Genomic DNA, 24,469 nt, shown 5'->3' on the forward strand with positions numbered 1-24,469 from the left:
TTGTCATAGAAATTGAAAATCTTGATAGAATTATACAGACTTAAATTTATAACTATATTCACAATCCACTTCACCTGGCCCATGACAGTTTACACCCGAGGCTTATTTTGATGGTCATTTAATGATTCACCATTGAAAGTCATTAAGTTTTAGTTCTTAGCTTAATACCTTAATGTGTTCAATCCCTAGATATCGAAAACTGGAGCTAGTATTTGTTTCATCTTAACAAGGAGACAACAATAGAGAGTTAGATTTTAATGAGTATCAGTAACAATATAAATATTCTATCCACTTAATAAGCTTAGCCCGTCATCAAAGGGGGTTCAAAGGGAAGTATTTCCACCAATTTCATAGCTGTATATCATAAGTAGTAGTGAAAAGATGATATTGGCTTGATCCGAAAATTTTAGTTTGATGAACCAAGAACGCAATTTGAAACGAAATGCGAGTTACATTTCACAATATAGCACTGGACAGACACGTTACCGCCCAGCTGTCGATCAGATGTGAATTTCATTTATTAGCTTCTTCCCGCGATAAACAAAGTGTCTTTTTCAGAACCATACAAGACATCTGAGTGACATATTATAGACCAGACTTTATAGAACCTTTGAATTGATCGCATCATTCGGCGATATTATTACATTGCATTGCTTTCTTTATTTACACAGAGAAATGCCGTCTAATTAAGCAGGAAATTGGCTTATCCATGTAATACCACAAATAATCAGCCGGGAGCACTTTCATTGTCAGTTTCAGTTGGATGTTATTTCTCCAAACGTCTGCCATGTTTTCTTTTCTTACCGTCCTGGGTTGAAGGTTTTGTCAGTTAAAATAATAATACTAATCATTGGAAGAAATCAACCGCCATCTTAATGCTCTTCGGATCATTGTTTCGTATTAAATGATACTATCACATGATTTTCGTTTGATAGCCTGTCAAGAAATTGATTCCTCTTGTGAACAGAGCTAGCAGCCTTTTATTGGCCTCCTTGGAATCGGATGAAAGGATCGATCACTTCTCAATTAATTCTTGCGTGTATTCTGTAAAATAACAAGAATCATGGTAAATTTCTTCAATGTAAGTAATAAGTGATTATTTGAACTATAATAATATATTATTAAATAAGATTCTTTTTTGAACACTGCACAAGTTCTAAGACTTGTTTAAAAAAAATATAGGATTTTGAAATAAATATTAAATATCAGTTTAGCGAAATTATTGCTTTGTACATAAAACAATTTACATGACAGTTTTTCATTTTTGTCTGTAGAGAAATTAATCTAATTGAGAATTCCAAAACATTATGGAAGTTTGAAGAAAACAAGAGAAGGACTTATTTTTTTCGTTTAACATAACATACTTGTACTCCAAACGATGTACTTAATATCATGGTATACGGATACTTGCGATAGTACTTGTAATGTAATAATGCTTTAAGAGACTGTCATGATGTAAGGACAAAGTTGCTAAATTGAGAACCAGGATAAGAAGATGAAATATAGTAGTTTAATACATTCCTCTAAACCTCTCTGAAAAACTAAAAACGTATTCTATATCGATAAACAAGTGAGGCCCCTCATGGGGGGGGGGGGGGTCCTAGTAATCACATAATCACCATTTTTTTGCCAATATAATCACATAATCATTAAATATTTGCTTATCTTTAGTAATCAAATAATCATTAACTAAAAATACAGTCCTAGGTAATCAAATAATCATGAAATATTTGGCTTAATAATCAAATAATCATTAAAAAAACGGCCAAGTAATCACATAATCAAAAACCCCATGAGGGCCCTCTATTCTATATCGATAAACAAGTAAACAAGTTCTCCAATGCATCGCTCGTTCACGAGAAGTTTTACAGTGATAATTCTAATTGGACTTTCAAATCGTTATCTTTTTGACAGTTTGCTGAAACATTGGAATGTAGCTAGTGTACGGAACATAGTGTTTCCCACTTGGCAACAATCTTCAATAAAGTTAAATATAAAGACTCAATTATTTGATAGTATATTTAATTTTCACAGTTTTAAAGGTAAAAATAACAGTCTTTTGTCCATAAAATAGTATGTTATTGTGTAAGTATCGTAAACTCGGAGTATAATCCGAACAAAAAAATGTGTGATGTGTAATTTAAAAGTTCACGGAATGTGATACGCAAAGATCTTTAAAATGCTTTATTTACCTTAGGTATAATCCGTAACCTTGGTTTTTCATGGTCTAACGATCCATGTACGAAACATCGAACAATGGAGTGTAGGACTTGGATTATAATAATTTCATGTTTCGCTTCTTTTTAACAAAAGCTTCTATTCATATAAAAGTCTGAAATAAATGAAGAAAGATATTGATACACAAATTTTAAAATTTGAGAAAATAAGAAATTCTGTTTCTTTGTATTTATGTATGAGTTTTTAAAATAAATTTTGAAATAACTTTAAAGATTAGAAAAAAATAAATAGAACTACCTAAAACTTGCAAAAACAAGAAATTTCTGTGTAAAGGTGAAAGTTGAAACACAAATTGTATTCAAAAATACACCCGATTAGATACAAGTTCTTTAAATAAACTGCATGCGTTTAATTTACGGTCTCAGAAGTTATAAATGACTTTCATATCTATGAAGCTATTAAACAGAGAACACTGAAAACGTCAGGATTCAACTCGCTAGCTTGCCTCTCTAACAGTGAAGGTCGAAGATATTGCAGAATAAGTGGATTTCCATCATCCTCTCAAAGATTGAAGGTTGAAGCTATCGCAGTATAAGTGGATTTTCATCCTCATCTAAAAGATGAAGTCGCAGGTCTGTCGTTATAAGACGTTTTGCACTTGTTATTAAGATATATATATATACTTACTTTTCATTACATATTTATGTACGTGAAAAGAAGCAAACAATTTGGTACACAAAAGTCATTTGTCGTAGCTATCTTCTACATGAAGTAGATATATTACCAGAGACATGTGTGTCTTTGATATTACTAGTATATGATAGTAGAACATCCAGAAAGTTGTTATACATGTATATATTTGATATTACTAGTATATGATTGCAGAACATCCAGAAAGTTGTTATATATCTGATATTAAGAGTTTGTTGAATTGAATATACAAATATCGTAAATAAGGATTATGTTTAACTTATTGATTAGGGAATAAATTATTTTATTTTTACTAAGTTTTTTTGTTTTGCATATTCTATATTATTTATGTAAACAATGTGTTACAGAAATGTCACATATTGTAGCCATCTGTGTAAATATCGTCTTCAGACAATATAATTATATTTATCGATGTTGAATTATCTTTAAAAGTTTCAGAAGCATTACGGCTCATAAACACTGCTTTCATTTAGTTAGTAAACCTGCAACGTATATACTATCAGACCGAGGGTGATACAATGTACGGGATGGGTGTTGAAGGTCTTATTTTACCCCTTACTCACGTGTATATTTGCTTCGACTCACAATCCAAGCGTCCAAGTAAAAACAGCAAGTTTCGGTGTATATCCTGTATAACATCATGAGTGCGAATACTGGCGGTTAGTATCCTGTTTATCAAAATTTCTTGTGGTCATGTTTGGATGATATGATTCCGTGTTGTAAATAAAGAACTCCCCCATACGTTCCTTTAGGCTCGAGGAGCTGCATAGTCCATGCGTTCCTTTAGTCTCGAGGAGCTGCATAGTCCATACGTTCCTTTAGTCTCGAGGAGCTGCATAGTCCATACGTTCCTTTAGTCTCGAGGAGCTGCATGCATAGTAAAATGCTTTAATTCTGTAATAAAAATGAGATTCAAAGAACGGTTAAACAGTGATATTGTTTGCCTTAAATTACCGGAGAATACAGGCTTTTTCCCCTGGAGAAGAATCCAAATTTAAAAAAAAATGGCTTAAAACTATTCCCAAAAAGACAACTTTTTTCCCAAACAGTGCAGTTTCAGTAGTAATTGTGCATGATTACAAACTGAAAAACACTCATTTAAACATTTTTCATGCCAAAAATGACTACATGTGCAGATTTGAGGGTCTATTTGTGTATCATCACTAACATTAGGGGGTCTTATTTCAAATGAGGGTTTACCTCTTTAAAAGGGATCTGCAAATTAAAGTTCCAGTCAAATTCATGGTTTATTGTTAATTTCCCAATTTGATATAAATGACGCATATTTTCCCAATAAAAAAGGGTAGAGGTAGTTTTGAAAAAATCCAACAGTATCACTGTTATATAACACAGATTTGTCTTGTTAAGAATGACATTAAAGGATACGAATTTACGAGCCTTCCGAAACTTTATTAAGAAAAGTTGCTATACAAATTATTTTTAATGAAGATTGAAGCTCTCAATTTTCTAAATCACATACTGCAGACTTCTGAAGTATAAATGAGTCATATCGTATATCTTAATTTATCTGCTAGAAGTTCGAATAAACTTAATGATAAACCAAGCAGCAGATGCGACCATAGCAATATACTCAGGCGTGTCATAACTCGGACCAACACAACCTCACTGTGATCATTGCTAAATCATACACATGTATGGAATCTAAAACAGCCACAGTTTTTTTCAATCCTGACCTTTATACAATTTCACGTTTTGTAAAATTCAAATGATCACATTTTGTAAATTTCAAATGAATATGGGTATATATCTTTTAATACGGAATTTTATTTCTGAACAAAAAAAGAGTATACATAACTGACTTACAAAATTAGCACGATGAGTTATCAAAATTAGAATGTTCTGTTATTTGAGGTTTGTGTGCTCGTGCACCGAGGGAAACGGCATTTGAATGAAGGGAAAATTACTACTACTTTTTATGACAACAAAACCTACCTTTAAAAGTTTCTTGGTATCTAAAGTCATTGAATGCTTCTTGAAATATGTTTACTTTTTTCCGCAAAAATCAGGAGTTTCTGGTCACGTGTCTTGTGATGATGGGAGGTGGAAACTGAAAACTGACCAGCCTGTCAATTTCAAATGATGGACAGATAATAATTTGAAATTAAAAAAAAACATTAAAAGAGATGATGAAGTGAAATATAATACTTGCATATATATTAGAATGATTTGGATCTTTGTCTCTGATTTCTAATTTCTCAACCTCGTCAAACAAGACCCCTTTGACCTCTGAAGAGGTTCATATAGGGTAACTTGACAAAAGGAATTTCTTAATAAGTTTTGTCCATTTTCTGGCTCGCTTACTTTTTACGTTACTAATTTATTTGTGTTGTAACTTGTTTCTTCCATAATATACAAGTAATATATGCCATAAGCCCGGCTTAGCAAATAGTTAAAAAAAATATCGAAACAACTTCGATGTAAGCAGGAATTGAAAAACTAATTATATTATTATATAAGCTGGAAAAAATTATTTCACATATCGAGACGAATTTGTTGACTAAAACAGTTAACTCTTAAAATACTCTTAAACTAGAATGTCGGACTAAAATGAAGATATTCCCCTGTATGTAGATATGTCAAAACCCATCCATTTTAAAACAGATAACTCTTTAAAAATACCTCTAAAACTCTACTGTCAGACTAAAACGAGGATATGTTCATGTGGGTCCCTTGACGTTCCCCTGTATGTAAATATGTAAAAAAAAAAACTCCCATTTTTTTTAACTGCTTAAGATATTTAATACTGTAAGTAACTGATTGTTATTTAACACATTTCTCTAATTTCAATCTAAAATTTAATTTGTTATGGCGTTGACGTTGCATTTCTGTAACAAAACGAAGTATCAAATAACTAATTTTATGTTTTATTTCAATTTTTATCTTTTTTTATATTAGTTTAGAGAGTGTCAGGTTAATGCTTATCATGCATTATTTTCATCACCTTTTATTTTAAAAAATATCCATTACCGCATTTGGTCTTTGAATTATAAGCACGATCGAGTTGCTTCCCTTTGATCGAAATAAGTTGTGAACTTTTGAGTGAAGTAGAATAATCATGTTTTATATAAACTGTAATACGACAACTCAATGTAACTCAGTCTTTTTATCATTGCATATTACCATATCTATCTAAAATATACGAAGAATATGTTTTCAATAACGTTTTGATAACGTTATATTATATGATAGATGTGTTTTATTATCAGATAAATTTCACCTTTTATTGTTAGTTGAGATTTTATGATTGTCGAGTTCACTGTTTAATATGTAAATTCTCATCTTTATACCTATATTATAAAAATATAATCAAAACTTCATAAAAGCAAACTGAAAATTAAATTAACACTGAATAAGATCTGATAAGTGCCCGTAAAAGAGATACATCATTCATTTAAGAAAATGATTGTTTATTTAGCATAAATGAGGGCCCTCATGGGGTTTTTGATTATGTGATTACTTGGCCGTTTTTTTAATGATTATTTGATTATTAAGCCAAATATTTCATGATTATTTGATTACCTAGGACTGCATTTTTAGTTTATGATTATTCGATTACTAAAGATAAGCAAATATTTAATGATTATGTGATTATATTGGCAAAAAAATGGTGATTATGTGATTACTAGGACCCCCCCCCCCCCCCATGAGGGGCCTCATAAATCAAATTTACTTTTTAGACGTTTAGGAGACTAAGATCAGGAACAGGTGTGGCTTTAAACGGGGACACATCGGATTACTTCCCCTTAATACTTGAAGGGAAAATTAAACGTGACCTTTATTTTGTTAAAACAAGGTCCTCTTACTGCAAATTCTCAGGAAGTTTCCTTGCATGGAATTCTGGATCTGCATGCGCCTGAGAAGATGATCATTCAATTTTGGTTTATCTGAAATTGAAAATTGATTGATTAGTCCAGCAGCAATTATCTTATGAATATGTGATTCGACAGCATTTTTGTTTATATTTTAAATGGCTCTTACCCTGTTGATTTTTTCATAGACATATACAAGTTTATGTCTCCGATATTTTATTCAGAACCCGAGTTTTATAGAAATGACAATGTTATTTGACTTTATTTATATTGAAGTTTATATGTACACGTATTACTTATGAAAAAGGATGGATAACTGAGATTTATTCAAAAACACTTTGTTTCCATGATAACAGATTTAAATGTCAGAACAAATGACCTTCGAGGATTTTTTTCAGTGCTCAGCTTAATTTGAAAATAATTGCATACAGCCAACAAGTAAGAGATACAATGTATTCTCGTTTTAATTTAGATAATTGAAGAAAACCAGAGTTACGAGAATATTGATTGATTTCCAAACAAAGGATAACTTGTGTTTATAATTGACACGGGACGAATTATGGCATGATAATCAAATTTAATATCGATTTGTAAATTCCCTGTATCTTTCCAATTGCGATAATTAATATTGACACAAGTTATGTCCCTTAGACCAGAATATAATCGTTTGTTATGAAGAGTAGTTTCCCTTTGAAATTACAGATAATCAATCATTGTATAATTAAACCTAAATTGGATGCAAAGTCGGAGATCAAACGTATCAGATTCTGCTTGGATGTAGGATTACGTTTGGTTTTTACAGATCGATTTCTAATTTGAAAAACAATATAAAATAATTTGATAAATTCATTTAAAATTCACAGACTTCCAATATACCATTCTTTTTGAAATTCTCACATCAATTTCTAATATGGAAAAAAAAGCAACAATATGAAATAATTTGATAAATTCATTTAAAATTGATAGACTTCTTTTATCCATGTTTTACTATATCAGTCTTTAAAATGTGATCTTTTTGTCTAATGGCGGTTGGTTTATTTTAACATGACGCTGTCAGCATTGGAGTGTACTTCTTAGTAAATGTTTTAGAGAAGATCTGGTGGAAACCAACGAAAAATTAGGAATGCTAGTCGTTCAAACTTTTGTGTTACGAAATTTTCTAAAAAAAAATCACCCAATTCTGACTACACAAGGATTCTGATTCGAGGAAAAGCAATTTTCAAAATGACTTTTTAGGGGGCTAAAAATATAGCCATACAAAACAACTTATAGGTCATTGAGATTGACGAATGCAGAATTACGAGTAAGAAAATTATACTAAGTACCCTAAATAAACGTGTTTGTGTCATTCAACTCTTATTTTTGAAATCAAATTGCTCTCCCCTTTTACAACAGTATACTAGCTATAGACTCCTTACCTCACGGTCATAAAACTTTCGAGCACGATTTGTGTACTCAGACTCGAAAATCAACCAATCAAATTGCTGGATTTCATGTTTCGAGATATGATTTTTGTGCTCCGAGCACTGAGCAAAGTTTTATGCCTTTAAGGCCTGGTATCTAATTTTGAAGTATTTCAATAAATGAAGTTTATTTATTTTAAGGTTGTTACCTAATTTAAGTATTTAAGAACTGTTCATTTTAAACAAATATGGCGAACAAAGACGACACATTTCTGTATGTCAAACGATATTTAAATTAGCTGATTGAAGATAAATTGAATTGTTCTTAGCACTTTAAATCTTGGTTTGCATTACATCAAACGGAAAAGCAGGTGAAAAACAGTTCAAATTATTGATATTTATATAAAACACATGTTTTTAACGAGCATTGAGTTACAAATACTTTTTTTCTATTTTGTTCTGCCACCATGCTGAGCCGACATCGTTAATTATGTATGTTTCAAAAGTGGATCATTGAAAAAGTGTGTATTCTCCATTGAAATGTATTTTAATGGCCACTTTGGATGTGTATTTAGCATGTAATGACCGTAATAAGTATTTATTACTTTCATTGTGGATAAATGCGTATAATGATGGTAGTGAATTATCAATAATTTACTCCCAAAACTAATTTAATGCAGTTTGCGTATGAATTCTGGAAGAGTATCAACATTTAACGTTTATCGCTAAATGTGCTGGTTATATTTATCGGAATAATTTAATGCATATTCTTGGGTAAATAATCTAATGTTTACCTTGCGAAAAATTGATTTGCAATTTCCTAGTTGTGGTATTATCAGTTACTTATACATGTAAGTGAAGATTGCGGTGCACTTTTGTGATAATTGAACTGATAATTCCTCAGTGTTAATGGATCCACCTGAAACTTATGTCAATAACGTTTTATATTTGTTTCTAACAAGTTGTGTATGCAAATCTATATGATATGACTATCAGAACAGCTGATCTAAAGAAAGTGTCAGTTTTTATAGTTCATGGCGTTCAAGATGTGTAAAACGTGTTGAGTTGGATATTGAAAAAAATTACCTATCGTTCAATATTTATTTACACTTCTAAGCATTGTACTTATGGATGAATTATTTGCAAACTTATTGTTAATCGACTTTGTGATATGATATAACATTTATTAACACTTCGATTACACGTTATTTATACATGGTTTGTATTGTTTTGGATTTTTTACAAGCATTCCACAACTGCCACACATCCTACCTGTCGCATTGTTCTATGCCTGTTTTGGAAGTTGTCATATTTTAAATGCCAGCATAGACCGTCATTGTCATAACGAAATACATCTGAATCACGACAACTTTAGTCAGGAGGTTTTAAAAGCAGACTTTCGACTTTATTTTGTATGTGAGAATTTGTTATCTGAGACAATTGTGAAATTTGGCAATAGTTTTCAATTTCAGAAGATTTTAAACGTGATTACTTGAACCTTTTTTAAACAGCATTTATTCGTCACTTTTGGATTTAAAGGACACGCAGGACCCTCCTCTTTTTCAAATGATAAGAAACACATGACATATAGTGTCTCCTTTCAGCCTCAAATTTGACATAATTCGGATTACAGAAATACAAAGAGCATCTCAGCTTTCGTGTGTGTCGCCATTTTGAAAATCAATACGTGCTAGTATCATATGCAATGTATTGATACAATAAAAATCTGAAGTTACAAGTTATAAAAACAACAACAGATGTAAAATTACTTTTTTTGTCTTAATCTGTGATCGGAGAATCGTGAAATGCTGGGCAGTGGTTGTTCAAGCTTGGGTTGTGATCCGGATAGTACTGTCCCGGTACGTATCAGTTATTATATTTAAATGTATTTCTATTATTTTAATGAATTAAAATTAATCGCCTTACTTTGCTCTTATCATAACGGTTCCTCGGTTTAATGAGCTTAAATAACTTCAGGTGTAGAGCTTGTCATTATTAAGAGAATATCGACCGTTCGTACAATATTAGTTATTTTTCACAATAGAGAATTCTGAGAAAAGACGGAGTTTTAAGTTCACAAATTCTCTGACTTTTATCATTAATTAGCACGGTAGAAAAAGATTTTTCATCTAATGAAGAGATGATTTTTTTCCTGCTAAGATTACGGTTCCATAGTAGTGTGTTTTTACCATCAGAAAATCTATGAAATCATCTTTGAACAGCAACGGTTGGATGTTCGCTACTTCAATGTTGCGCTAGAATAAGACATTTCCTTAAAATCGATGGGGGACTTCACGAGTGATCAATGGGTCTAGGATGAATTCTGCCAATTTATCTAATCGCTAAAGAATAGTAGGGAATACGCGTTGTAAACAATTGTATTGCCGTTTTGTATGGTTTTACACTACTAGTAATTAAGTAAAGTGTGTATTTTTCTAATGAACTGAAATTGGATTTTTCACTTGAAGTAAGAATTGTTTCTATAGTTAGCTCTGAAATAACAGAATATTGAATAAGATAACGAAGCAGTTGAAAATCTTTAAAAGTTTGTGAGTGTTTTTACGTCAGATTTCCGTTCATGATCGTTCATCAACACTTGTAAATAATTATAAAGTTTCTTCCGGTTTTCAGGATTTTGAGTGATTCGTCAGTGTTGGATAAATCACACTGAAGAAGTTGATTTGAAAATTGAACTGCTATATATAAATGGATTTACAAAAACTATGTGAAGTTTATTCATTGGAAATTACGTAAATCTTGCATGCTCTAATTTGTGTATTTTTCTAGTGAAGGAAAGTTACACATACATGTGACAAAGTTACTTTTACAAATGTAGTATTGGTGCTATACTGCAACGTCACATAAACGTTTTTGTTTTACTGAAATAGACATAAAATGGCGTTTTCAAATTGTGGTACATTAGACTGTTCAAAACCAGCAATGACAGTAAGTAACGTTATCTAGTGAACCGTGACTTGACGTCTGGTAATTTAAGATGGAGGGTTGAACATGGTTCCTCCTTTCCCTAGCTGGTATCTGCCCACCTTACGTCATCTTTTAAATTGTCACGTGATATATACCGAAAAATTTGTATGAATTTTATTCTTATCATGATTTTTTTGAACGATAGAATCCTTTGAAAATTTACATTTCAATCCTTAAATACAAGCTAAAATACAAATTTTTAATGAAAACAATAGATTTAAAATCATTCAGGTCATGATTCAAATATTTATTATAATTTGTTAATATCATGGTAAAATTGAAAATGGAAATGGGGAATGTGCCAAAGAGACAACAACCCGACCATAGAAAGAAAAAAGAACAGCAGAAGATCACCAACAAGTCTTCAATATAGCGAGAAATTATAAACTTGTTTCCAGAAATACTATTTCTAGAAACTAAATAAAATTATGTCATTGCATAGTCTGTATACTAGTATAGCATGTATAAATGTGTCCTATCACAAGTCATGTTAATTTTATCTAGTTAACAAATGTACCAGTTTAGAAATTTACATGCTATTTACATTATTTACGATGCCCTTTTCAAAACAATTTGTTTCAATTTACCACGGAACAGTCATATGAATAATTAACGATTGCAATTATCGTTTGTATTGACTTTGTAATAAATGTAACGGAACATGAAATAGATTTCCTATAAAAGAGAAAAAGCTGGCTTTCCCATGGTAATTCGACGTATCATTGAAAGACAACGAAACGAATGCTCCCTTGGTGAATTCGACTTGTCACTACCTATTTGCGACAATTGCCGGTGATTTAATTAAGAGAACCAACTTCTGCAGTAATTAATTATCAATAACCATGATAACAATTCGGCATATCCCTTGAGAGTCTCTTTTGAAATTCTACAAGAAAAGAATTCTATATATTTTTATTTCCGGTAGGGTCATGTAATTTTGTTATCGGATATATTGTATATGCATATATTTAATTCGTGCTTTCCGTTTCATTTGGGGGATATATATAGAGATCAAATTATTTTCTGGAAGCTACCTTTTTTCATTAATCTTACAGCGATCTTATTTTTGTGACAAAATAAATTTTATAGATGAGTTATAATATATATTTGGACTCCATCGCGTAAAACATTCTTTATTATGTATTTTTGAGTTTTTGGTCGCTATCTCATTTACGTGTACGTCCATGGCTGCCTGTTGCAAGGGACAAATGTGTCCCTATCCAATATACCCTCATTTGCCCGTAACACTCCATATTTTAATGACTTGGGGCTTCGTCTCGGACGTCCTTCATTACATATCATTACAGGACCTTTCAATTTATTTTATGTATTTATTGTTTATTTATGTATCGCCATGTCTGAACATGCATGACATATTTGCCGCTGGACGTTAACCGGCAATCATCGAAGGATATACCAAATACCGTTTTCACTTGAATGATAGCATTGTAAATGAAACTTTGATAAAAAGAATTATTACAAAGTATATGAAACGTAGATTAAAAGAATCATTACAAAGTATATGAAACGTAGACTAAAAGAATCATTACAAAGTACATGAATCTTAGAACTAGTAAAAGAATGATTGGCAAAGTTCATGAAACTTAGAACTAGTAGTAAATTAATGATTGGCAAAATACATGAAACTTAGAACTAGTAAAAAAATGATTGGCAAAGTACATGAAACTTAGAACTAGTAAAATAATGATTGCAAAGTACATGAAACTTAGAACTAGTAAAATAATGATTGGCAAAGTACATGAAACTTAGAACTAGTAAAAGAATGATTGGCAAAGTTCATGAAACTTAGAACTAGTAAAATAATGATTGGCAAAGTACATGAAACTTAGAACTAGTAAAATAATGATTGGCAAAGTACATGAAACTTAGAAATAGTAAAATAATGATTACAAAGTACATGAAACTTAGAACTAGTAAAATAATGATTGGCAAAGTACATGAAACTTATAGAACTAGTAAAATAATGATTACAAAGTACATGAAACGTAGAACTAGTAAAAGAATGATTGGCAAAGTACATGAAAAGTAGAACTAGTAAATAATGATTACTAAGTACATGAAAGGTAGAACAAGTAACAAAATGCTTGCAAGTACATGTAAAATAGAAAATAAGAACGAAATCAACTATTTTTTCCGTGATTCTTGATTTTTCATGAAAACAAAAACTGATATCCTTCTTATAGAAGACTAATATCACATGATATGTCTGAAAATTAAGCTAAAATCAAATCCATCTCTTGTAAATTTGTTTTAATACGCGGCTGCAGTTATTTGCTTTTGGCTTTTCTAACGGAAACATATTGGACTATGCATCTATGGTTTATAAAAGCCATTGATTTTCATACGTTATCATATGCCTTTGGGCTTTGGTAATATGCAGTGATTTCGGTTTTTTGGCTTTTGCGTTTATGCAGTACTTTCATTATACGATTTTTATTAACAAAACAGATGATTTCATGTTATTTATCCCCTCAGCTATCTTTCAAATCAATATTGCCTGCTATATTTATATCAATTTAGGCTAACATTATCAATTTAATTACTTCTTTATTCTTTTTCATCTGTTTTCTCTTGGCCGCCATTTTGGAACAGAATTGATCTTTTGCTGTTCTGTTCAAGCAAAGCAACCTCCCAAAGGATAATTGAAATTACTCATTAAAAAGCAATCGAACCGTATATTTTATGACTATACCATAAAAGTTTGAAAATTTAATGATGCTCTTTTAATATCAGAAAGAAAGAAAAAAGATTTCCGTAGAATGATACAAGCTCCAAATTGAATTTGATCATGGAATTACGTATTCTGATCAGGAAAGCTCTTTCCAATCCGACATTGCAATATAAAATGATGTATGATTCTTTGTTGCATTTTATTACGGGATAATAATACCGTGGAATGCTCTCTCAGGATTAAATTATGATCGATTTTTCCAATAAAAGGGTTATCCTTAATTTGATGGTAGTTTCAAAACGTCAAACTAACTATATTATGTTAGCCATTTGTTGCCAGTCCGTGACAGATTCAAACGCTATTCAAACGTACGTGTACTGCATAAATCAAACGCAAGCTGGAGTTTGGATTCAGCTTCTGTTTTGTTAAACACGAATTCTTGAAACAAATCTAATTTTGTTGTTTATTGAGAACCCTGATATCATCATCATGAGCGTTTTTATTCAATTCTACTCTTGTTTCGTTTCATTTTACATGAATTTGAAAATTCGATTGATTTTTTTGTCTTTTGTTGGCTTTAACCCTCTTAAGTTCCTAAGAATGGCTACCATTGGTAGGAATATACTGGATCAACGATATTCATTACCTAACCATCTTCAAATGACATTTGAGAGGCTTTTCAGTTGATGGATATGTCCATCAAAATAAACCGATTTGGATTTGAGAATTTCCAACAGAAGAAAAGCAGCGAATTCAGAGACAAAAAGACAAGAGATTTGCATAGTACAGCACGAAATGATCCCATATATTCCAATATCATTTACAGGGGATGGATATCGTATTTTGGGGTAAAAGAAGGGCTTTATTGTTCGTTAACGTATAAAAAGTGGCGCGCATAGTTACCGAGACGTTTTTTCAAAGTTTACAATTTTATACCAAAATAAATATTTTCATCGCAAAGGGGGGATTATTACGTACTCTATGTTCCCATTTGAATCCACCACTGATATAGTTTTAATTTCGCATGTTTGAATAAGGATATATTCCAATGTTAATATATATAGAGGGAGAAAAAGAAAGGCTACGTATACTCTCTTCATGCTCGTACACATTCTTAGGCCACAATTAAAAATATTTTGGTTTGCCCAAACCCTACCCAACGGTTGAGACAGTGGGTAGGTAGGTAGGCATTTTCTTTTTCCTTTTTTTAAAGAGAAATTGAAGTTTTGGGTGTCTATTAGTCTTAATGCTTATCTGATAAAGAAAACTTCTTCAAATCAGGACAATAAAAGAATTGGAGTAGGCAGCTTTTTTCTGGGTAGGTAGCGTTTGGGCAAACATACCTATTCTTTTTTATAGCCCTAACATGCTGAATATGATTGTATATATATTGTCAATGAGTATAACCTATTTTAATGGTGAACTATGCTTGCTAGTTCATTATGACTACATAGAAATATGTTCTAAATAAGTATACACAAGTACTTGAAATAAGAGAATACTTAATAAGATAACCTTTATTGTGGCGATAAAATGTCGTGGGATAATTATGAATAATCCGAGTCATTTAAAAGTGACATTTAATATTAATGACTGGAAAATTTCATTCGCATAAATTTCATATCTCCTCCGAAATTTGATACAATGTTTTATTATTGTTACATTGGGGAAAGTTGCTGTACTTATCTGATCTCAACTTACTAGAGTACGAAAACAAGTCAAAAGTAAAGGACTGATTTAGGATGTGACCAGGGGACCCGGGCCGCTTATCGGGCTACATATATGATGAGCCCGTTTAAAAGTTTTACACTAGTATTTTTTGGGGCCCTTTATAGCTTGCTGTTCGGTCTGAGCCAAGGCTCCGTGTTGAAGACCGTACCTTGACCTATGATTGTTTACTTTTATAAATTGTGACTTGGATGGAGAGTTGTCTCATTGGCATTCATACCACATCTTCCTATATCTATAGACTTTTTTCAAGTATGACTCCGAACATTGGCTTGCCTTGCAGTGGCCAACTTTTTTAAATCCTGGATCCACATCTGGAAGCACACAGTCACCAGAACGAAATGAGAAGCAAAATCAAACAACACTTGTCACAAGTCGTATTTGAGTGTTTCAGAATAGAAATAAACCAAAATTTTAGGAAGATAATAGGTTACTGCATTCCTGCTTTTTACCATTTGTCCCCATTGCAGCGACCCAGCAATGACTATCATGGGAGTGAAAAACTAATATCAAAATATGGTTTTGAGTGTTATTTTCAGAAGTTGCCTTTTGTGTAACCCGAAGGGCTTCTGCGTAATCGACATTCCGGGTAGGACTTGATTCTGCATGACTTTTTGTATTCCCAAGGTTATTCCGAATATAAAATGATGACTTGAATAGGCAGGACCTGCTTTTCAAATGCTTTTGAAATAAGAGTTGGAAGCAGATTTCAAAAGAAAGAAAAGTCCATTATATACCTATCATATTGTAATAGTCTGAAAATTTACTCATATTAAATAAGTCTTTGAAATATAAGTTGATTAGAATTTCGGCATAGAATTTTATACACTTGACAATCAAAAGACATATTCATTAAATTTCGATCCACTTGTAATTTTATTTCGAGTATCAATATATTCTCAAAGTCAACGTCGAATACAATTAGGGACAAGAATTTCTGACACATTATTTACTTATCTAAGGACTGGCAGTGTTTATTTTAGCATTTTCTTTTCTTCTTAGTTGAAAACGTATATGTATTTTATAATGAGTAAATATGTTTGTACCAGAGTAGGTATTAATTAAAGAATATAGATATTATTATATATAAAAGTAAAGCAAACAAACTTATATAGATACGGATCCACGATTAAATATTTGACGGGACCGTCCTTTCATTAAACTGAAATAATATTTTTATTTCGTGAATGTGTATTGACATTGAGATCATAAGAAAATAAGCGCCACCAAGGATACAATAAATATTGAAACACTTAAGTCTGTGAGTGAAAAAATATAAAAAATGTGGCTTCTCCTTAACTAAAAGTTCACCAATGGTTCATACAGGGCTGAACGTGTTTTATTCAAATATTTAAATGTTCGTTGAGACTTTCTAATTTCCAAAGAGAGAAAATAGTGTTTATTTTTATGAAACCTTTGAACAGATTTTGTAGATGTGTTGTATTTAGATTTCTAATTGTTCGTTGAGACTGTCTAATTCCTAGAGATAGAAAATGTTGTTTATTTTAGTGAAACCTTTGAAAAGATTTTGTACAATACGGTTTCTATTACCTTCAACAATTCCCTTTCACCATTACCATGGTAACAATTAAAATAGCAGGACTGAGAAGTTAGGAGTCACAATATCTTTACATCGTTTGTTTGTACATGAACGTGTTGTGAAACATTGACTTTCAACAAACGTTACGTAATTGTAGTCACGTGATTTTGCGACCGGCCGTTTCAGAAAATAAATATAACCTGCACTGTGACACGAAATACTCTCTGACAAAAAACATTTCTATTCTCTAATATGGTAATAACCCATTGTTTATCTAATTTGACTATATCAGTCCCAGGGGTTATTTTAGTTTAATCAGGTTCCATTTTATCATGAAATGTTTTGTTTAGCATAAACTGCTCTTCAATATAGAGATCAATAAATCATACTTTTTATTCTTAAATAATTAGAAGTTGTCGACCTGGAGTTCTGCAAGCACGAAACAAAGACATTTACAAACATTGTCGTGTGATTTCAATAAATGCAGTCTTTGAATAGATCTAACAGAAAACTTCAAAAATGAGTCAATACTAAGTTTTATACAAAGACACATTGCATGGTTGTCATTGCCAACGACGTGGTTTCTAAATGTCAGATAAAATTCTGGAACTTCCGGAAACAAGTGAAAAACTGCCGATTAAATAGTTGGCACGTCCTTTGGTTAAATTGTAGCTTTTCTATCAAAGAGGTAACGAATTGAAAACAATGTTTAAAGACAACATTATGAAAATATGATGTTATAAGTATTTAAGTGGTCAAAAGCATTTGATTTTTTTTTGAAAAAAATGTCATGAAAAAGACAATGGAAATATACCTATGTATGATATAATTTTTTCAGTAGTAAAACTTAGCAGCACAAGATAGCATTGGGTATGATTTAGTTTTAAATGTATTAACACAGGAAAAAACTTCAAAGATATCGTTTGCAATATGATGTAGCGTTTGCATGACCTAGAGAATCCAGATAGCGTTAATGTTTTACTTGTAACGACTCAAACATTGATCTCATCTTGGACACAAAAACAATTTAGTTTCGGATAAAACTTAAACAACAGGTTTTAGTAATAAAATCCGTTATTCAGCGATTTAAACATGCCGTAAAATCTTGTGTGTTTAAAGTACACATATGGTCCCATTATTAACGTTTTCAGACGTATTAAGGATTTTGAACTATAGTATTGTCGAATATCTGCATTGTTATACGAAAAAAGACGACTTTTAAAGCTGAAGAAGTACTATGTATAATAGTTTCTTTAGAATTTCAAGTATTCATCCTACTATACTAGTGATTTGCCCACTTAGCATGGATAATTGAAGTTTAAAATAATGTTGTAATCACACTGCCATCGCTTTGTTTCGATTTTGTATTTCAAACAATCTGAATCGGTGTCAGTGTTACTTTAGGTGACCGTATAAATAAATTGTGTGTTTTGGTGTATGTGTTATATGGGGACATCAATTGAATTAATTAATAAGCTTCTGACTCAATCCCTCAACAAGTTGAAGAAAACCGGAATTCGTGTATATATCGCTTCCATTTCTTTCCGCACTATTTCATCAAATCTGCTAATAAAATAGTAATCCCTCGCTCCACAAAACATAATCCGAATAATATTAAAATGAAAGCGTAATTTTCTCGGTATAATTTAGCTGGCGTATTAATCGGAGATCATTATATCGCTCGCTCTTTCGTATCTCATGCGAAGAAATCGTGAAAAATACTTTTAATTAAATCAATTTAGCGTGGCCTTCGTTTTCCCAAGCATATTCGGTCATCTCACTTGTAGATGAAAACGTTTAAGTCTTAATTTCTAAAAAATAAAACAGCCCCCTACCCTTACTGCCCTCGGCCTTCCAAGTATACAGACTCGGAGAGTTATTACTATCATTCAAACCCTGGACTTAGTTATGATATGACTGTTCTAAATTGAATATGTATTGTAGGAAATACCATCTTGTTGGAAATACATATATAACTAGTATGGTAGAAAATACCATATTATAGAAATTATTATATTGTTTGAAATACTGTATTGTTTTCTTACATTTTCAGTTTGGTCCATCGATAGGTGGCGTACATTCAGCAGAATGCAAAGCCGACTTGACAGAATGTTCCCCTGGTAAGTAACGTCTTATTCTTAGTGTCAATTGATTAATTTTAATGTTGTAACGATTATCACCGATGATCAATTATACATGTTTGGATCTGTTGACTTACGTGTTGTAACGGTTATCACCGATGATCGATTATATATGTTTGGATCTGTTGTAACGATTCTCCGATGATCGATTATATGTTTGAAATTGTTGTAACGATTATCACTGATGATCGATTATATATGTGTGGATCTGTTGTAACGATTCTCCGATGATCGATTATATGTTTGAAATTATTGTAACGATTATCACCGATGATCGATTATATATGTTTGGATCTGTTGTAACGATTATCTAAGATGAACGATTATATATGCATCGATGATCGATTATGTATGTTTTGATCGGTTGTAAGTTTGGTCCATCAATGTCTTGTGTACATTCGATAGAAAGCAAATCAGACTTGAAAGAATGTTCCCAAAGAAAGTAACGTCTTATTCAAAATGTCAATTCTATGACTTTAGTCTTGGAGCGATTACCTCCGATGATCGATTATTTATTTTTAGAAAGATTGACGATGGTATTAATAAAAAATTATCTAATTTGGTCATATTTATTTGAATTTCGGTCATATTGAGTTTTAATCCTTGTGAGATTATCTGCATGATTATGAATGACAAAGATTACGAACCTAAAATGACAATGTACATGAATATTACAGATATTTCAAAGTTTCTTTCATATATCGACATTTGGGGGGGATATCAATCCAATGTTCTGTTTATGTGTTTGATTAGTTGAACTTTCTTTTGCACTTGATATTTCGGTCATATCTAAGGAAAATGTTTTACATTGGTAATACATTAGAATGATTTTTTGCCAGATAAATGTTCATTTTCTACGAAAATAAAGTTAAGAAAATCATTATGAAGAGCAGTTAACTAATTCCCTCTTCATCTGAAAATCATTATGAGAACGGAATTGGCTTTCAACTCGGGAAAACATTTATGAGTTTTCAATTTCCTATAATTAGACAACAAGCAAATTGAGCCAACGGATTTAATACATTATATTCAAGCATCTTACTGACTTTAAGCTTTTCAGAGCCTCGTAGTGAGATAATTAAAAGAGATGAACTTTTCACTTTCTTATCTGGTAAAGAAAATATTGATTCAAAATATCATTGCAAAACTCATACGATCCAATTAAGTAAGAATCTTCCTATTGCCTTTTCTCCAATTTGGTTGATTGGTTCAAGTGTCAATATTCATGGCAGCCATCATTCCGCGTGAGAAAACAACAGACGATAGAGGTCCCGGATCGAGTATTTACTGTAACAAAACAGAATTGCACAGTGAAAATAGAATTTGTAAGAAAATAAGCAAAATCGATACGAAACATCCATTAGTTTATGCAAATGTAAAGAATAACCAAACTTTGATGCCAGCTAAAGTCAATAGATCGTTTTTCAAGATGTCCGAACAACCGCCATTTTTACGGCTACTTTATTCATCTTTTTGTAAACCGTACGCTTTTATTCAGTTACATAAGATTTTCTGGAATGGTCTTACATTATTCATCTTTTTTTTTTATTCAAGCCAACACCATATTATATCCTTATCATATAAAAAAGAAGATATGGTATGATTTTCAATGAGACAACTATCCACAAAAGACCAAAATGACACAGACATTAATAACTATAGGTCACCGTACGGCCTTCAACAATGAGCAAAGCCCATACCGCATAGTCAGATATAATAGGCCCCGATAAGACAATGTAAAACAATTCAAACGAGAAAACCAACGGCCTTATTTATGTAAAAAAATGAACGAAAAACAAATATGTAACACATAAACAAACGACAACCACTGCATTACAGGCTCCTGACTTGGGACAGGCACATACATAAATAATGTGGCGGGGTATTCATTGTGTTCGTCCACACACAACATTGAAGACTTCATTCAAGATCGCAATGGTTGGATATGTCCTTCATTTCTATATTCTTCAATTTGAAGGTAACCCCCCCCCCCCCCCCCCCCCCCATCCTTTCGCTTTCAATGTTAGTCCGTTTTTCTCTATTCCTTTCATTTCAGCACCCCGTTATTCTCTATTGCCTATTTTAGGGGCCTATTTTTCTCTATTCATTATTTGATTTGACTGTTTTTCTTCAGTATACGTCCAGTATTCTTTTTTTTATGTAAACCCCATCAAGACTTTCGTTTATGGTTCTGAATGAAACGCAATCTTGTATAGATATGAAAGAAACCATGGTATCCTGCCCTCATTTTCTAATTTTATCAAATTTTTTTTAATCGTAATAAAAGTTGGGGCAATAAAAAAGATAATGAACCAACAGTTGAAACAAAACAAAATCTTTCTTCTCATGCAAAATTTATTATGCTTTTTATCACGATTAAAAAACACGGCTTGAATTTAATATGATTTCCTTGTTATCTTTGTCTTAGGGCTTCTTTCTTCAATAAAATCAATACTCCCTGCAGCTAATACAGATTTCATGATTACTGAGTATAAAATGGCATAAAGTCATTCCATGATAACTCTTTTATATCATTTTAGTCTTAATAGAAACAGATTGTTATCACCCCTAGGGGAATAGCAATAACGAAATAAAATACGGTGCAGGCGAGTTTTCAATATAAAATAAAGTAAACAACTGCTTTCCAAATTGGAGCATCCTTATTCATTACTAATAAACCGAAAACATAAACTGCTACTTAAAAGGGGGTCTCATTTAGGGGGGAGGGTCTGATCCTTAGAAGGGAACCCACTTTCCTTTGGAAATCAATTTATACTTCCGTTTAAGTTTCGAACATAAACATTGGTCTAAGGTTTGTTAAAGGTCGAACACCCTGTGTCGTCATTTCTTCTGGTCCGGCTGAAATAAAAAGTTCAAACCTAAGTACAATGTTCATCGTTCCCAGTAACATTACATTATTTGTTTTTATTCTTACAGGCCACGAAATGGTCAAATGCAAGGGAACAGAACTGAAATACTACTGTCAGCAATGTAGTGACACAACTTTCCAACCGAATGCCAATAGATATGGAGACCGGTGTCGGTTGAGGTAGGTAAAATATCCGAACGGGATCATATTGACAAAACAAAAAAATGATTTGAAAAGTAAATACGAAGATCGAATATTGAGACTGACTTTTCGTAGAATTTCTTCATATCACATACTTATGATTTGTTACAATCAGTACACTCAGTAAAAATCTTTAATTTCACTTTTCTGACTAGATGGCAGTTTGTCAAAAAATCCTTATGAAACTTTGTTTGCATCAAGATCACTGAATAAATGACGTAAATGTCCATTTTATAATTCCAGAAAAGCCTGTTACAACCAGTTCATGCGTTACAGAGATTATGGGAGTACGACACGTGATGCAATGTGTAAATGTGAACCTGGTTACCATTTTGAATCAACAGATCAACGAGCATGCGTACAAAACAATTACTGTGATAGAGGTTATGGACAAACAGATTATGGTGAGAGGAAAGATATATGCTACCATGCACTCGCTATTTCCATTAATTTAAAAAAGTGACTCAATTTGTAGATGGAGTTCAAATCAAAAAATGAAAACAAAAATGTATCCATGAGTAATTAATCCAGTGACGTTATCCCTATTGTGAAACATGACAATGTCACTATATCAATTTTGTGTGTCTGAATCGCTTTTCTGAATTTACTTTCATCAAGAACACCTTACCCCCTCCAATAAAAGAAATCCAAATTGTCGAAAGAGCGGCGAAAGATACCAAAGGATAACTATAGTACACTGAAATCCCTGTAAATTATAAAATCCTGATGGTGTACAAACTGTTGGAAAAATTGCATTCCCTTATTACCGACTGATACTGTGATCCGTGTAAATCCTGATAGAGTACAAACTGTCGGAAGAATTGCATTCCCTTATTACCGACTGATACTGTGATCCCTGTAAATACTGATAGGGTACAAACTGTTGGAATTGCATTCCCTTATTACCGACTGATACTGAGATCCTTGTAAATACTGATAGGGTACAAACTGTTGGAATTGCATGCCCTCACTATCGATTTATTGACCAGATCCTTCCAACTTAAAGCTCCTGCTTTGCACGTGTCCCCATTCATGTGACTCAAAATAATAGAAAATGATAACTGCACTGGACCATAAGTGTTACTAATAGTTCGATATTTTATTAATAATAATTATCATAGTAGTGAATTAATCAAACAAATTATTGGATAAAGATTTATAATGTCAAAGGAAAATATAAAGCTGTAGCAACAAATATTGAAAAAATATAAACTTGATGATATTTTTACAGGTTCCTGTGAGCGCTGTGTAGTAGGCAGTACATATTCAAACAAAAAGGACAAACTACAAAGGTGTAAGACAGTTACAAAGTAAGTTTTGAAAACGAGGTTATAAGTGGTTTTATTTCGGTGTTGACATGAATATCAAAAATGTGGTCATTTTAATAAATTTTCTGTTAACAAAACTTTTAATTGTTCGAAAAACTAAGGATTTTCTTATACCAGGCATAGATTACCTTTGCCTTATTTGGCACATTTTTGGGGAATTTTGGATCCTCAATGCTCTTCAACTTTGTACTTGTTTGGCTTTATAAATATTTTTATATGAGAGTCTTATGTAGACGAAACGTGCGTCTGGCGTAGTGTTCAGGATGCATTGAAAATTATAACCCTGGTATATTTGATGAGTTTTTATCACAACAATACCTATTCCCTTATTTTAATTAGATTATAACTGCATTTGGTAGACATTTTGGGAAATTTGGATAATATTGTTCACAAAGCAATCATCATGTATCTTGATTTTCACATTAAAAAATGAAGGCAGATGGTTAAATTTCGTTTCAGTGTAGACGCCAATGAAATAATTTTAATAAATCATGTCTCAGGCTGCATGTTTAGACTTTTGGGACGTGGCAATATCTATTTAAATTCAATTTAAGCTTTATTCTACAAAAACATAATTAAGGTTGGGACATTGATGACTCCCCCCCTGAAACATTTAGTTTACATACAATCTGTAAATGTTATTCTGACCAACTAAAATAATGTAAGAAATATCAAAGAAAAAGTGTTAGCTTTAAACAAAAAACTAACCTATGTTTATTATCAATGAAACTAACACCTCAAAGTTAGGTAGATGAAATTTTGAAAAAAATCGTGGATCAGCCAGTCGTAAACTAAACCTTAAATATAAAAAAATATTTTAAATTGTATCAGGATGGTGTTAGTTAAAGGTTAGGTTTTTAAAT

The 24,469-nt window shown here is 31.8% G+C and overlaps 1 protein-coding gene across 11 annotated transcripts in view; it reads left to right on the forward strand.

Annotated features, from left to right (window-relative positions):
- The window catches only part of LOC139501146 (uncharacterized), a 142,718-nt gene that overhangs the window by 109,625 nt on the left and 8,624 nt on the right, over nucleotides 1–24,469 (forward strand). For 8 of the 11 annotated variants that reach the window (XM_071290135.1, XM_071290131.1, XM_071290137.1 and 5 more), the window contains exons 2-5: nucleotides 19,121–19,187; nucleotides 22,146–22,257; nucleotides 22,522–22,682; nucleotides 23,510–23,588. In XM_071290135.1, the coding sequence (XP_071146236.1) occupies nucleotides 19,121–19,187; nucleotides 22,146–22,257; nucleotides 22,522–22,682; nucleotides 23,510–23,588 (419 nt within the window). Of the gene's footprint in view, nucleotides 1–976; nucleotides 1,082–8,578; nucleotides 9,982–10,753; nucleotides 11,069–19,120; nucleotides 19,188–22,145; nucleotides 22,258–22,521; nucleotides 22,683–23,509; nucleotides 23,589–24,469 lie in introns of those variants that run through there. The other 3 variants (XM_071290140.1, XM_071290133.1, XM_071290134.1) reach the window with 3 other exon arrangements.

Source organism: Mytilus edulis, chromosome 13 (assembly GCF_963676685.1).
Source record: "Mytilus edulis chromosome 13, xbMytEdul2.2, whole genome shotgun sequence".
Taxonomy (NCBI): domain Eukaryota; kingdom Metazoa; phylum Mollusca; class Bivalvia; order Mytilida; family Mytilidae; genus Mytilus; species Mytilus edulis.